The 16,891-nt window shown below is 42.1% G+C and overlaps 1 protein-coding gene across 1 annotated transcript in view; it reads left to right on the forward strand.

Annotated features, from left to right (window-relative positions):
• Positions 1 to 16,752, forward strand: part of dph6 (diphthamine biosynthesis 6) — a 57,388-nt gene extending 40,636 nt beyond the window's left edge. Inside the window, exons 13-15 of the mRNA XM_054614629.1 lie at positions 4,313 to 4,561; positions 9,615 to 10,002; positions 14,164 to 16,752. Of these exons, the coding sequence (XP_054470604.1) occupies positions 4,313 to 4,561; positions 9,615 to 10,002; positions 14,164 to 14,282 (756 nt within the window). The 3' untranslated portion in view covers positions 14,283 to 16,752. The remainder of the gene's footprint in view (positions 1 to 4,312; positions 4,562 to 9,614; positions 10,003 to 14,163) is intronic.
• The last annotated feature ends 139 nt before the right edge of the window (positions 16,753 to 16,891 follow it).

A 16,891-nucleotide genomic window follows, 5' to 3' on the forward strand; every position in this document is an offset into this window, starting at 1 on the left:
GATAGAAATTTGGAAATTTTGTCACATATATTAAGAATGTTCCAAAAGGGATTAAAAGTGAACCAAAGAGTTCCATTTAAAATATATTATAGTTTATACATCAAATGAAGTTCTGAAATACCACATCCTTGGTTTGCTTCTGGCCTATTTCAACCATGTCAAACTTTAACAATTTGTCTATATTCACTATAGACTATTTAGTAAAGGCATACAACTTTGAAAAATAATCTTTAAAAAGTTTAAGCTCCTAGTTGGAAAGCCTGGTGCTCTGAAGATTGTGGCAGGCTGTGGCACATGAGGTAGAGCGCTTGTCCCGTAACCACAAGGTTGGTGGTTCAAACCCCTCTACCGGCAACATGCCGAGGTGTCCTTGAGCAAGACACCTAACCCCAAGTTGCTCCCCGGGCGCTTCATTGCAGCCCACTGCTCTTCCGGGATGGGTTAAATGCAGAGAAATAATTTCCCCATTGTGGGACTAATAAAGGCTCAATTATTATTATTATTAACTCTTTTACCCTTACTCCATGATGAGGCTGTAAAGAACGCTCAAAAAGATGTTGCAACACCTACATGAAAGGACATATTACAGATATTACTTACAGTTTGCATTTAATTACCCACCCCGTAGCTGATACTGTGCTGCCATTACCCTTTTAGCTTGGTTACATGTGTCCTTGCATAAGGGAAAAGTTAGACCCTATTAATCTAACCTATTTTACACATTTTGTATTATCATTTTTCCTGGTTAAATTATGCATGAGGTCTCAATGGGGAGAAATGTGACCATTAGCATATCTGATAGGAGCGGTGGAGCAGTTCTCCACCTCTCACTGTCCTTGGAACCAGGCAGAAAAACCTGACTGTTCGTCAATACCAGGTCATTTTATCCAGGCCAGCCCAGTTCATCCATACCATCCCAAAGCTCTGCTAATGACACTCGGAGACGTCCTCAACACGATGGGGGCCCAGAGGGCTCTAACACCAATGTGAATATAGTCTAGCACTGTCTGGTCATCTCTGGAAGCTCTTTGACAAAAACTGCAATTAGAAACACCTCAGACACTCCAGCCTGAAACGAGACACCGTTAAGGGTTGGAAGTGGACTCAGCCAGGCGCTCTCTGAGTGCATTTACATATACGTTTCTATCTGCAGCTCACAGGGATGGAGAGAGGGAATGTCTTTGGGGATGGTGACCTTTTGACTTGTCATTGGGTTTATTAGAAAAGTGATGGCGTTTTAGCCTTGAAATGAAGGTTGATAAAGCATAAAAAGGGCTTAGGTAATACTGAGAAGGAAAGAGTCTGTTGTGGTCCATTTTTACTATAAGGGCTGTAAGGACTGATTACTCAGTCTTTTTCTTCAATACACTGTACAATGCAAAGCATATAATGACAAAAATATGAGAAACACAATGTGATATTGTTTGCTTTTCTTATATTTAGATTAATTATACATTTTTATTGTATCAAACATCAAAAAGGAAGATTGAAAAAGCAGTTGACTAAATGGGACAAAGTTTATCTTGAATTCATCAAATATTGAAAATTAGATACCGCTTTGATATTTATTTGATATGAATGTTGTCCAAACTGTCCACCCATAAGCACTGTATATTTTTTTTCTGATGGAGAAACTGACCTGAGATCAAATAAAACATTCATTAATGTTCAAAAAGGCAGCTACTAAAACCCGAAATTTCAAAGAAAAATCTTTAAAGTTATGACAGGAAATATCCAATATATTTAAGAAGTAGTAGAACAGACCATGTAGTATTGATTCACCCTTTTCTCTGTGGGCCATTTAGACTGCTAAGACTAGCTTTTGAAAAATACTTACCTTGTTATAGAAAGTTTAATGTCATATGCAATTGTTTGACCCTTATGAATATTAAAGGATCCCATCTCTGGGCTATTAAAAATGCATGTGGCATTGTGGTTGTTGATCACGTTTAGAACGCCCATGCAAATTGGACTGTCTTCCCTGTCAAGGCCTAAGATGAATAATGTAGTTCTGTTGTATATTCAGGGACACACCATTGACAGTCAATTAACAAGTTTGATTGGTGTGTGAACTCATTCTTTTGAACTGTTAATTTTATGTAAATAGTATTCGCTCTCCCTTCTCCACTGTCTCTCCCCCATCCAGGTTCACCAGAGAAAGATGTGCCCCCACCGCCACAAACCCCCAAATCCCCAATTCCACCTCCCACTAAGAGTAACCAGAGTGGGATCCTTAATAATTGATCATCACACACCTGCTTGGTAGAAGCTATGGGAGTATGCCTTTAACAGTCAAGGGGCCCCATGCTAGCCCCTTTTGATATTCAAATCGACAAATGGTAGCCGGCCTTTATGAATTCAAAGTGGAGCGAGCTCTTTTCATGGGGACGAGCTTGTTAAGAGATTCTGGCCACCTGTCCAACCTGATGGAGCCCTTCTTTGTTGAAGTGGATATGATGGCATTTGATGACTCATAAATGGAATGCCAGTGACAATTTGTTGTTGATGTGTGGGAATCCGGCTTTTATGTAAGGCAGACATAGTAATGCAGGCGCTCGGGCAGATTGTGCTCGCAGGTAAATGATCCGGTGATTGATCCAACTGGTTGAAAGCAGCGAGGGCCTTATCTCCTCCCTTTCTTCACACTGACTCACTCACTCACTCGCGTCCGTCTTCCCTCCGTCTCTTGTCTCCCGCACTGTCCCAGTAATTTGGAGCAGCAGAGATGGAAACTGGAGATTCATCAAAGTTGACAAGTGAACCCAGGAGCTGGGGATCATGGCAAACCCATCTGATTATGGAAATAGCCATGACCATGTTTGCCCTCTAGCTAAACAGTTCTGCAGCTATAGCATCTTGTTCTGCTAGTATCCCATTAAAGACGTACATTTCAGTAAAAAAAAATATTCAATTTTTTGTTTTCCTCCTTTGAAGAAGTTGTGTCTTGGCCTATCTGTGTGGGCCTAAAACCGAACCAAATAGAGAAAACAAAAGGCTTGTTTGAAATAAGTGGGGGAGTAAGTTTGGTTTAGAGGGCGCTAAGTCTTGAGTTATACGTTTAGTCTATGCTAACTCTGGTAATCTCACTGTGAAACATGATACCCCTGGCTATGTCTTTGCTAATCAGTGAAGGACCTTGTCTCGGGCCATGTATCAATTGATTCAGGCCTTCTTGATCCTCCCTGGAGATCTGCATGTGCTCCAAGGTCCCTGCATAGGCCAGCAATTATCAACATGTCACCAACAGCTATTTGCATTGACCAGCAGCTAGTGTTAAGCACTAATGCCATCTAACCTCAAACACTGGTGAGCCACAGGGTCTCTAAAGACCTGACCTCCTTAATGCCACCCCTCATCCTTACGCATCTCTCTGCATTAAACAGATAGATTTTTTTCAGGTTTCATTATACAAGAAGCTTAATTCTAACAGAGGTATTTAACAGAGAATTGAGCTTATTATCACATTATAAATAACACTTGTGCAACGGAGACACATTGGCAGGCTTCTCACAGATTACCTGCTTGTGAAATGAGAATTGTTGGTGATAAGCTGCTGATAAATGGCAGAGGTGAAAGTTGTTAATTAATGCACTGCTACTCAAACATACACTTATAATTAATGTTAATTTGATTATAGCACCTCATTGATGAGCATTGTACTTGGGGAAAAAACAACTCATTTTATCGTTTTTTTTTATTGAAGTATGTGTTCATAGTTGATAATTGTCTAATTAAAGTTTATTTTGTTTTTGCACTTTTTCTTTAACCCAGTTTCCCTACAAGCTTGCACAATCACTGCTGGGGTTTTATACACATATATATATATGTCTATATTTGTGTGCATATACATGTCACCAAGTGTTTTTTTTTTAATTGTCATTAATGACTAAGACTCAGGTTCTCAGGCTCTAAGGGGCAGATTTTTTCCTTAGCAATAAGTCTGCATTCCTTTGGATCAGCTCACTACCAAACACTACCCTACCAGATCAGTTCAAGGCTGTAGTTTAATGTCAAGCATGGATAAGTAAAGAGATGTAAGCTTTTAGCCTGTGTGTTTTTGTGAATGTCTGATATACTGTAAATATGTTCAAGCATTGTAGTATAGGGTGGCAATACACTAAGAAAACCGTAGCCATTTCTTTTATCCTCACTAGTGGCTTGGTGGTACAGACATTCATTTCCCCCCCAAGGATGAATTGTAAAAACATTGGTGTAGTAGAAAGTACGCCCTCACCTAGCTGCTATTTTGGCCTTGGACTGTTAATATTGATGCCAACATTGCTGTGTTTTTCTTGTATGCTCTTTCCTCCAGGTTGATGAGTCGGTTTTCTGCGCGGGCCAAATTGCATTGGTCCCATGTACCATGCAACTGGTAAGGGCTGGCACCAGGACTCAGGCCCATTTGTCCTTCAGCTATGTGAGGAAGGTTCTAGAGGCCGTGATCAGCAGCCTGACTCTGGCTCATGTTGTCCAGGCCCACTGCTACACCACAAGACACCAAGACATCCCCATCATCAGGGCCATGTGGGAGAGCATGCTGAGGGCTGCAGAAGAAGAGAAGGTCAGCCTTTTGTTTATGAAATATATACCAGTGGTTAAGAAGAAGAGCAACTATTGTCTGTTTCATAATAGATACAGAGGAAATATTTATCATACCTATAGTACAACACTACTCCCGATTGAATGAACACGTTTAATGGATTACAGGACAATGGGATGTGTAGATGAATAAGTAAAGGAAGAGAAACTTGATATGGTATCCAAGTTTTTCAGAGAGGCCTTTCAGAACTGTGTTTTTCTGATTGTGAAATAATGAAAAGTTCCTCGCCCCGTGCTGTCCCCTTGAGACGCAAGCCGTTGCGACTGATATTTACCAGTGAGTGCGCTCATGAAAAGTTGATGATGTGGGACACGCTGGTGTCTTTGATAATGTGGAGCTTGGCACAGAAGCAGATGTCTTCCTCAGCGCTCCCCTAATCCTTTGCCCCCACACACCATTTTGGAGCTCCGTTCAACTCTCAGAGCAGCTTATCCCCCTATCCACCCCTCTTTCCTGCCACCTCCCTCCATCCTTCCCTCCATTCCACCGCCCCAGCTTACAACCCCTGCTCCGTACGTCTAATAGGGGCACCAGTCTCCCCTGGCAGCCCTTCTCCTCCCACAGTAATCTGTCTAGCCATGGGAATAGGGCCTCTGGGAGAGAGCCAGGAGCCCACCTCCAACATGTGGCTCTGTTTCAATGGTGAGCGGTGTTAAAGATTAGAGAGAGGATGTCAACTTTGTGTCAATTCCACAAAATTCGAGCAGTATATATGAAATTCTAAATACGTTATTGAAGGCCAGCACTCATATTCTCAAAGTCTTTAAGTGACAATTTCTGAATTCAAATACATATTCTAAAGTTCAGCTTATCTCAGTGAAGAGCTAATGTCTCTTGGTGAATTTATTTGACTTATCGCGCTTTATTGCAACTCACAGTGGAATAGAACTCTTGAATGCGTCGACAGTATACTGTCAATTTAGCATGCAGAATGGCTCGTTCAGATAACAAGGCTAACCAAGGGCATAGCTCTGGGAGGTCACAAGACTATTCTCATGTCAGAGGTCATTGATGATGGACCACATCGTCCATCTGTTGTGCTTCCATCTCAGTTAACTGACACATGATTGCCACCAGAAGACCATGTTTTATTTTCAACTGATTCCCAGATTAAGCAGCTCTAATTGACAGCTCCATCTGTAAACAGGTGGGTTCTCCCCTCAAGGATAGAGCCAGCTGAGGTGGTGGGTTACTAACCTGAGCTCACGCTTTATATTTGCCTGTGAGGCAGATCATCTTTGTGTGACTTCCCAACTTGGCCCTCACACTCTCTTCTCTCTTCCACTTCAAGGAAAGCGGCTGTGGCGGGGGGCTACTGTTTCATCCTAAACTAGGTGAAATGCTCCCTCCCTTGGGTGGGGATTATACAAAGCACTGGTGCTCATTTGAACTGACTGTAATTAGAATGTTTAACTCAGGTCAAACCCCGATAACACGGCTCCCACAGACAACAGAGATAAACTCCACTGCTTGCTTCACTTACAGGCAGCTTTATGAGGTGAAACATACAGGCATTTTAAATAAAAAAATGTAGTACTTCTTTAAATTAGAAACTAATAACTACCTTATTTCTTCCTTTTCAAAACAGAATCAATAAAGAGAAAAAAAAGACATAAAATGAGACAAGAAAAGGAAAGATATGACAGACAAACATACCAACCAAAAAATAATCAAATATATGTATAATCTGATGTGCTCAAGTGTGTAATTTTGGCATTCTGCTTTATTAAATTGAAATAAAAAAGATTGTAAATTAAAAAAATAAATATAAAATGGGAAATTTGTATTTAACATTTGATCGTTAACTGTCATTGACAAAAAATGTCTAATTATGTACTTAAATAAATCATATTGCATTTGTGTAGAGTCAATTAGGTTGAAACCAAGAGCACAGCATGTACTCTGTGGTTAAGTTATAGATGCTGATTATTAATTGTTGGATTATGCACACTTTTATATACAAAATATATGACACCAGAACTTTGAAATGAAATGATAAAAAACACCAGTGTTCAGTGTGTCTGTGAAGCCACAGGGCCATGTTGTTGTTGTGCGTTGATAATTTCTCTAATCAGGTGGATGAAGAAGCTTGCAGGGTTAATTGGGAGCATACTGGAGTCGCTACAAGTGTGAAATTGTATTTACGGTGCATTAAACCAAGAAGAGCCTGCTTGTCTGTGTGTGTGCAATGGGTTTGATGAACAGGGAGATGTTGATGTGATAAGTCGATAAATGTTAAACAGACGTCCCTTTGTTTGTACAGCAATAACAGGTACTGAAAACATGTCAAAAAGTAAAAAAAATCATGTAGCAGATTTAAATAGATTTGTATTTTAATTATTAAGTAAAAAAAAATATTATTCATTTTCACAAGCACTATTCTTAAACAGTAGATTATTTTGGAAATATGGAAAATAGTTTAAAATAAATGATTGGTTTGTTGAAATGTAGATTGATAATTAACTTATTTAAAAAGTACTGAATTTTCAGTGTGGAGAGTTTCCTCCAAAATAAAACCCTTTTTAAATAAGGTCTCTCCTGCTTACTTGGGACTTTAGAAGTATCTGTGGCCCCTTCAGTGGTTTTATAATGGCCTCAAACCCTTAAACTCTTCCTCACCCCGCTGACATGGCCCTGTGTGTTTCATTGACACAAACAGTCTGACGAGCTTCAGAGTGAAATCTGAAGAGAAGAGAGTGAACGAGGGAGTGAATGGGAATGGATATTATAGCAGACTGACAGCACTACAGTAAGTGCTGAGACATGAGCCACATGCTGAAGGCGTCCCGCTGGGCAGGAAATGTAGGGGAACTGGCTAAGCAGCGCAGTCCCATCAGCTCCCCGCTGTTCCCCGCCTTTACACCACTTCCTTATTACCGTGTTTACCGTTCGGCTTTCACGCCTCTCGGCCCTCCAACCCACCGCACGCTTCAGGCACACGGACATGAGTTAGAGGGAGGAAAGTGGGGAGAAAGAAAACAAACATAAGGAGAGGCAGGTCACACCCCATCAGTGTAGAGAGCTGAGCGCAGCAGATCCAGACTTTATGCGTTTACCTGCTGCCTACGGAGTGAGAGAGCACTGGGGGAATGGCTGCCTGCCCTGGAACTGAAGTGGGATGAAGTAATGAGATGGATTGTGTTAAGTGGCTGGTGTAGAGCAGAACAGAGCCCTCTAGACACACACACACACACACACACACACACACACACACACACACACACACACACACACACACACACACACACATTCTGCCACCTGCCTGCCCTCCCAACTTGCCACCCCAGCACTCAGCTCGACCATATATCAAAGTTTACGTTTTATTGAAGTCATTTAATAAATGATCTCTGGTCAGGTAGGGATGTCAGCCAGTGTTCCCCTTCTCAATCCTCTGGCGGGGTAATGGAGGTTTGACCACAGTCAAGTCTGATTCTGACACACACACTGACACACACGCACACACACACTCGCATATCACATGCACATACAGAAACACACACACAATGATTCATCTTTAGCACATCTAGTTCCACGGATCTGCTGAACAAACTTGCCACCTAATGTAACATTTTTGGTGGCTACATTAATAAAGAAACAAAAAGGGACTGATGTAACCTCGCCCGACAGCTCGGACAAAAAGTCAGCAACTGTGCCGTGACAGTTAAGGCCTGCCAGAGGCTGGAGCCGGAGCTGAAGCGCTGAAGTCCCCTGATCTCCTTGTGGACGGTCGGTTGGGTATAGTACCTCTGCACCCAAGGCCTGCAGGGTGGCCTTTAAGCCTGGCTGAGCAGGACCCCCTGTCCTGTCACTTCTCTCCCCAGTTCCCACTTTCTAGTCCATGTTCAATCACTATTGACAAGTGCAGGAGCAGTTCCCTCTAGGAGAATACCTAGCCGCTGCCAGAAGTGCTAATATAACATTTATCAAAGCATAGGACACGTATATGTGCTGTCACTTTGTCTGACATTCTAAGAGGTCTGTGCTGACACGGCTATTGTTCTCTGCTCTTGTGATGGTTGTTGTTGATCACTGCGAGCTCGGCTGGGTTCAAAATCAGCAGAGTGAAGAATCTTAACCTTTGTAGTGCACACATACTCATTCAGGACACTTGCTTTTTTTTCATGTTGTTTGCACTCTCCAAGGCAAGAGGTTAGCTGTTGATACACAATTAAGCATTTGCTAAAGTTTAATCTGAAGGTAAGTGCTGCCTCAGTGAATATGGCTGATTGGGTCATGACGGGTTCGTCTGTTGAAGGGACAAAGAGGCCGTCGTCTGCTCTTGTCAATGATTTCTCTCTTTTTTTTGAGTGAATATCAAAATAAAATGTAAGTAACCTGTTATTATTCTGCACTTACGAAGTGGGGTGTAAGTGGATGAAAATTGATCCAGCAAATTGAAAAGCGGGTTAAGTGTTTTTGCCCTATCGACTCCGACTGAAATGGTGGTTATATAAAACACTCATTTCTCTCCCATTAGCAGATGAAGCCACAGCCAAGTATTATTAGAGGGCCACATTGTAGCATTGCTCCAAGACATTTTGTTACTGCTAATGGCTCTCAGTCCTGAGGAGAAAAAAAATAAAGAGATTTTGGCTCTATAGATGAAATTGAGGCCGTTTTCCACTAAATGTGTGTGCTGAAACTGCCATAACATGTTGTGAGTGATCTTCTTAGAAAGGTGAGAAGTCAACTTGGATAGCAAATGTTAGCAAATGCAACTCAAATTGGATACATTTGCCGTTTTTTGTTTAGGGTGGCTGCAGGCAGTGTGGCTTCTTTCTGAATAGTTTGTACACACTATCATTACCTCACAATCTCATGTTAATTCTAGCCTGTCAGTCTGTCACATAAAATCATTTCTTTGATGTGCCTTACAATAATGTTTAATGTTGATGGAGGAGTGTTTGTGGTCAGAAGGCCTGGCATGTATCCCAGCAGGAGGGCCATACATTTGCACAACACAGTATATAATATTTCCGCCTGTTCCTTTAAATTCCATCTGTCTACATTACAGGACTTGCTGTGGGAGCCTGAGATCAAACCCGCGCCATTATTGGTCGTCGTGGTACCAGCCTTACCCAAGGGCGCCGCTGTTGAGCTACATGTTACTGCAATTCAGGATGATCCCACCAAAAGGACTTCCTGTCACATGACTAGAAATGTGGCATGCGCATCCATAGAGTGCTACACTGTAACGTCGTCCGACATGTGTAGCGCTTCACTCTCACTTTCCCTGGCTGTGCCCGGCGATGACCTGGAGGTCACCGGCGTGAAGGATGTAACAGACGGAGTTGCAGCTACATTCAAGAAAGCCATGGAAAAGATGGATGCTGCGCTGGTGCCATTATGTGCCAGGGTGTTCTACAAGTGCGGCCACTCACTGGCACAGCAGATTCTTAAAGGTATTTCACTTTGTTTCCCACTCAAGACACTACACATATGATTTGAATTTATCTGAATATGTACACTCATTAAGAGGATTTATCCTAAATAACCTGTTCTGTTGAAGGCAACACTGTTCTTGCTCTACATTACTATTAATGAAAACAAACTGACAGCCCATCTCTCTCTACACTCTCTTTTCAAAGAAAGTTTGAGCTGACATTGGTTAAGTAAACTCCATAAGATATTCCAGGAAGCAGTCTCTCCAGAGGATCTCCACTTCTTCCTGTTTAATTATTGTAATCCATTTGTTGTGTCTGCACTGTGTACAGTAACCCGAGCAGCTGGCACACTCTTTTGTCATCATTACACTTTTATACGGCACCATCTCCTCTGCTCCCGGGATTCTAGGTGCTCGTCAAAGCAAATGTGGAACGGTATTTGTTTTATCCGAAGAGATATCTCTCGGAGGGGAAAAGGGCGAGGAGCACATCGATCACACAGGCTCAGTTGTCAAGTCATCGCTGAAGCAGTCAATTAACATTTTTGAATCTGTGCCAAACCAGCCATCTTTCTGTCATTTTTAGCTTTGACATAACTCATCTTCTTGAGGATGTGAATTATGGTAACGAGTGATGAATGGAAAAGAGGCTGATCCGATTCGAGAACGTGTTGATATGCATGACAGACGAACAGTGCAATTTGTTTTGTTGCCCAATTATATAATTGTTATTAACATTGTTTCATGATATACGATGCGCATAATTAATTTTTTCTCATTATCCATAATAGAAGAAGGGCAACAAGCAATGAGGAGGAGTCTATATGCTAAATGTTTAGCACAATTTAAATCTAAATGAACTATTGAAGCTTCTCTTTAGAAAGTATGTTAGTTCATCTTCAAAGAAACCATTAATTGTGTTTCTGGGTCATTGGTTTACTGGACAAAATCAACCTCAATCTTCACCCTTGAAATGTATGTTTCTCTGATTATTGGCTGCACAGACTGCTCCCCTAAAACCATTTACTGACTCATCATTGAGCTGGAATCTGTTACCTTACCCTGCACGCACAGCCAAGCCCTGGAAGCTTACCCATGGGCGTTTTTATGGGTCACAGCCGATGCTCATCGGGTGATGAATCCAAAAAGTCAAAGGAGGAAAAGTAACACCTCTGGCGCTAGCAGTCACAGCCTCAGAACTGCTGCTGTCAGCAGACAGACAACAACACTGGAGAAAATGTGACTGCACCCCCCAACCCCCACCCCACCCTTGGGTTACTTGCGTTAGGATTCACAGCTGATAGACATGACATATGCTCCAAATGAAACCTTTAAACATCTTGTCTCAACCTGTTACTTACGATCGAAAGGTTCTCTGGAAGATAGGCCCCCACAACTCAACAAAAACTTTTAGAGAAGGGCCTATATAAGGTCTTGTGATTAAAAAAATCTATTATTTTCTCTCTAAGTATTAAAATCTAATACGTTTTGATGTCATTGGTTCTAAATAAAAACTCCACCATAGTTAAATATGCAATAACAAACTGTGAAGACAACATTGACATGTTTTCACCTTTTAAAAATGGGAACTTTCACATATCCAGCAGATACAGAGCAACATCAGCATTTATCGGAAATTGTGTGTGTGTCCACCAGAAAACATGTCAATTCAATACGCACTCTCCTTTTAGCTCCGTTTTGGTCTCCACCAACTCCTGTGTTAAATATCTGGCTAGTTATGGGCTTAATTCTCCACAATGTTAACTTCTTAAACAGCTGATATGAACCAAAGCAGTGGTGGGTTGGAAAACCAAAACATTGAGCTAAGAGATACTATAAACCTCTGTGGAGATGAGAGGATATTTATTTGTGGGCTCATCACTACTAGCAACCCATCTCACATACAAGTAGGCGTGTGATCTGATGTTGATATAAAATGTATTGATTGTAACTGCTTTGGGGGGAGGAAGTTTTCCGTTTCTCCGTGGCTCTACTGCACACACCCAGCCCCTTAATCCTCTTTGTTCATTCTCCCTGGACTAGATGAACAATTTTCATGAGCCAACACTTGCTAATTACCTCCTTGTTTATCGGTTAATTTGACCAGTTTGGAAGTCAGTGTAGCACAACTAAAAACCACTGGCTCTGGGCCTTGGCCACTGCTTAAAAGCCCCATAAGCCCAGCAGGCATCAACCATTCCACTCAGTAACCCCCTTTTTCACCACTGCCTTCACTTACACCCCTCCTTCTGTTCACTTAGCCTTACAATATTTATATATTAATCAGTTTGAACAAAAATGTCTGTTGGTGTTTAGCATGTTTAAAGGGGTGTTGTGGGGTTTTGGTAATGGTTTGGTTTTGAAAACAGAGATTTAACAGCAACCTTTTCAACTCCCTGTGTGTTCGCCGTGAAGCAGAATAATGGCTGGTCCTCTTGGGGAGATGGTTTAGTTCCATCCCATTGCTAATGTGATGGCTTTTTGAATCTTGCAGCCTCTGTCCACTGGGCCTCTCAATGAGGCGCCCCGTGTAGCCCAAAGGGGGGGGGGGGGGCTGAGAGGCCAGGGAGTGGGGTTTGTTTGCATGATGGGAAGTGTTCATAGAATTTTCTGCGATTTAACAGAAGCTTTAATAGGGGCTGGAGAAAAGCGGTTTGTGTCTTTACTCGCTTTTCACTCGCAAAGACAAAAGAACACAAAATTGCCTGGTCACTCAAGTCACCTTCATCCCCCACATGTCTCTCATTCATGCCAAAGCAGGCATGTCTGTGTAGACAGACACTGAAAGACACCCTCAAAGAGAGAGCGCAATTATTTCCTATCTGTTAGTACAAAGATTAAAACATCCCGACATAAAACAGGCTTAGTGCGCAAAGGTGTGATGAAGGGTGTGTTTCTTCTCTTAATAAAAACCATCCTGTCTGTGATCTCTCTCTGGCTCACTCAGTTGTCAGCTGGCCATCTCCAGAGGATCCTGCTTCCCAGGGAGCACCACATGCTCTGATAACACATATTTAGGCTTTTAATGCCCTCCAAAAAAAGGCCTGAGTTCAGTGGGGGTATTTTAAGCTGTAGTGCATATTAGCTAATTAGGGTGTGTGGGCTCTTTGTGTGGATGTTTGGCGTGCTGCGTGTGCTTCAAATGAAAGAGAATGAGGCTTATTAAATAGCGCGGAACTGCTCACATAACCTTTCTGTCCTGATTTCTCACTCGGCAGGTTCACATAAATGTTACTAGTAGATGTTATTAAAAGAGAGTTGGTTTGTGTTTGTCCACTGAGACCCAGGTTAAGTGGTCAACAATTAGATTCCAACATACATCCTATTAGACAGATGTTGGTGAAAAAGGATTGATTCGCAGTAGTGATGGCACTAAAGTGTAGCATACTTCCCCTATTGTGACCATGCCGGATCACAGTGACCACACTTAAGTTCCTTCCAGCATGGTATGGAATAAGCCAGGACAGTCAACCATGAGACAGGAACACTTGTGACCAATTAGTGCACGAGGCAGAGGAGGGAATGGGCAACATCCCAGCGGGCCGCCGCTAAATAGACAGGCTGTCATCAAGACCAGGCTCTGTGACGCTCAGTGAATTCTCACACGTCCACTGCCCGTCTGTAGTCCGGCCATACACACACACACACACACACACACACACACACACACACACACACACACACACACACACACACACACACACACACACACACAACATCTCCTGGCTCCAGTAAAACGGCAAGGTAGTCCCAACACAGCTTCCTAACATCCCAACACAACAGGAGCAGAGGATCCATTGCACTAGACCCCCCCCCCCTCCAAACAAGCTGCTAAATTGTCCAAAAGGGCATTATCCGGGTTGCCCCTCCTTTCTCCTGTGTATATGTGTTTGGTTGTATATGGCTCTGTGTGAGTGAGTTTGGCAGGGGATGGTTAGAGTTCAGTCCTTGCTGACCATATGTCTGCATTGCAGGGAGTCGGATTGGGGAGGGGGGCAACAATCTGCCAAGGATTTAAGAATGCCAATTATTTGTAAATTGGCCTGTGTTCCCTGGTCGAAGGGTTAAGTGTAGCCTCTGTCCCAGTGGGGCAGCTATATGAGACAATAGTGTCCAACTCCAACCTAACTAACTTTTTTGCCCTCATCCCCTTATCTTCATCTCTGTCTTTACCTCCCAGGACTTGAAGAAAGTTTAAGAAGCTCTCTAGGAGAGTCCAGTCCGTCTGTGGCCCTGGTTCCTGTCCTGGACTTGCCTGACTCCAAGATCCTCCACCTGTCCTGCTGGCTCAGTTTATAGAAACACATCCAAAGTCAACAACTAGACTCCAGTCATCCACATCACAGGAATTCATTTGGGCTTTTCTGAAGGAGCCACTCTGACAGCCCAACACCTAATCAATTACAACAGGACATCAGTGAATGTGGAAAATAAAGACTGCATAACTTCTCATTAATGTTGAATGTTTATCGATCTTGATTGTTGAAATGCAAAGTGTTGTCTGTCTGAAAGTGGATTTGATTTATGTGAGGTTCTGAGGATTTGTGTTTATTCCACTTCATATCCCAGAATTTAGATTTATAATCCACTTTGTCCTCCACTGGAGTTGAATACTGCAGCAGCTGTTATTCTGCCTCGGAAAAGAGTCTTATGGAACTTCTATAACCCAAAGCTGCATACCAGAGCACTGGAGACCATAGTCTACAAAAGGACACACCAGCAGTGTTTCATTCCACGAGGCGATAAACTGTATCCCCTGATATCCCACTGTTTCTGGTGGAATTTCTCTCACCACGTTAGCTAACACCCCTCATAAAGGCCTAGCGCCACCGCTAACACCATCTGTTCAGTTGTAAACCTATAGATTTACTGTGCGACTGTTTGTGGCAGTGTGTAACGTGTGTGTGGATGAGGTGACTGTGTTCCTTCGCTCTCATGCTCCATGGGATTCAAGGTGTGTTATTATTGTGTAATAGGCAATCAGCACCGAGCACCTGAAAAGATTAAGCCTCTTTATGTTTTCTATTGATTCTAAGGCAACCTGGTTAATAGGAGAGGGACACTACAACACACAGCTGCAGGGCAGGTGTGTGAGTGTGTGCGTGAGTGTGTGTGTGAGGGTGTGTATCTGCTGGGTCTGTCAATGGACATTGTGATGATGTGGGAAGAAAATAACACTATTAACCATTGCTCCTGGAACATTTCTTTTCTCAAAGATCATGAACCGTATTGATGATCGAGTTGGAATGCTTCTTCACTCCGGTTATTCTCTTCATTGTGCTTGTGATGGCGGGAGAGTGGATTGAGCTATTGATCTTCACCCACCGCAATGTTGTTTTGATTTGTGCTATCAAAAATTGAACAATAGAGGCAGCCGATAGGGCCTGAAGATTGTTATTGAGGGTTGAAAAACACAAACAAGCAATTATTTATGATGTAGAGCAAGCCGATGCCCCATAAATATACAGGGTGTTAATGCTCACCTGTTTGGTTTTAAAGGGCCTCACCAGGGGGACATTCAGAATTGTTGAATGATGCAGCTGTCAAATGCATGTGGGTATATTTTAATGAAGTACTTTCATTATGTACTTGTACACCCCAGTCAAGTAAACACCGATACATTTAATCCACAAATATTTGATTATATTAAATAAATTTGATATTAAATATAAATTTGATTTGGCAAATGACACAAATAGCCATCCAACTAAAATGGTTTTCTTTGTCAATTTTCTTCTTTAAATTTATAAAAGTGTGTAACAGTCTGAATGCCAAGCAGTGTATTGCCCAACAGCTATGCTGAGCAAACATGCATTTTCAGCAGTCTTGGTAAACATACAGGAAAAATTGAGAAATATATATTTTTTAAATTGGACAATGAAAATAAAGAAACAGCACAAACCAGCCCAATGTATTTCAATTACATATGTCAACTGCATTTCACCATATTATTAAAAATTCCAGATTTGAAAACATTTCTGTATTGACTTTTGAATGCATATGCTTTTATTCCCCTTAGTGGAGCAATGGTTAAATTACAAGGGCTTTATAACAGCAATAGAAGACTCAACATTTCTGTAAACACAGAGGAGCTCTGCTACTCAACCACACTGTAAACATTACATTCTGACTTTCAGCGGGCTTGTTTTCATGCAGACAGGCAAAGCCGCAACTATCTTCACATCCTCATCTAGCCCATGTGATGGCCTATGGCAGACACATTTCTTTGTGTTTTTACCTCTGTGTTTCCTCACAAAATGAATAAAGACAGGGTGACATTTAGTTTTCTCATGTGTTTTGTCAAATGTACATTTTCCGCCAAGCTGACCTGCAACCGCTCTGCAAACAAACTGGTTGTTGTGGCTAACATTGTCCTTTGTGCACAGTGTACCAGCCTGCGGCTCTTGTCATTGTGGCCTTGCACATGGACTTTCACTGTGTTTCTTCCTCCAGGCTAACCAGGCTGATGTGTGTGACTATCTTTCCCCATAGCAGTGGGCTACAGTAGGGGAGCCCAGCTTAGAAGCAGCCGCATTGCTCGAGACGCCTCCTGACATTGTGGTCTGTTTGCCTCAGTGACTGTGGTTTTGTTTGTTTGCATATTTGAATCCTTTTTGTTACACAATGTATTGTTTTCTTTCCCTGACATATTGTGAAAGCACGTCTTCATGGTCACAGCACTGACTAAATGAAACTTGTTCTAACTGCTGAACTGGCAACCATCACATGCTATTGAGTGGTGTCTGCTGCCCTCTTGTGGTCAACATAAACAGTGCAATTTAAAAGCTAAATTGTTTTCAATTCCATTTGTGCAGTATTTCCACTATACTTAGTGCAACAAATTGATAACATATTGGCTCAGAGCTTGATTTTCTGTGTTAGAACACCTAAATATTTTTTTATTGATA

The sequence above is a fragment of the Anoplopoma fimbria genome, chromosome 15 (genome assembly GCF_027596085.1).
Source record: "Anoplopoma fimbria isolate UVic2021 breed Golden Eagle Sablefish chromosome 15, Afim_UVic_2022, whole genome shotgun sequence".
In the NCBI taxonomy this organism is placed as follows: domain Eukaryota; kingdom Metazoa; phylum Chordata; class Actinopteri; order Perciformes; family Anoplopomatidae; genus Anoplopoma; species Anoplopoma fimbria.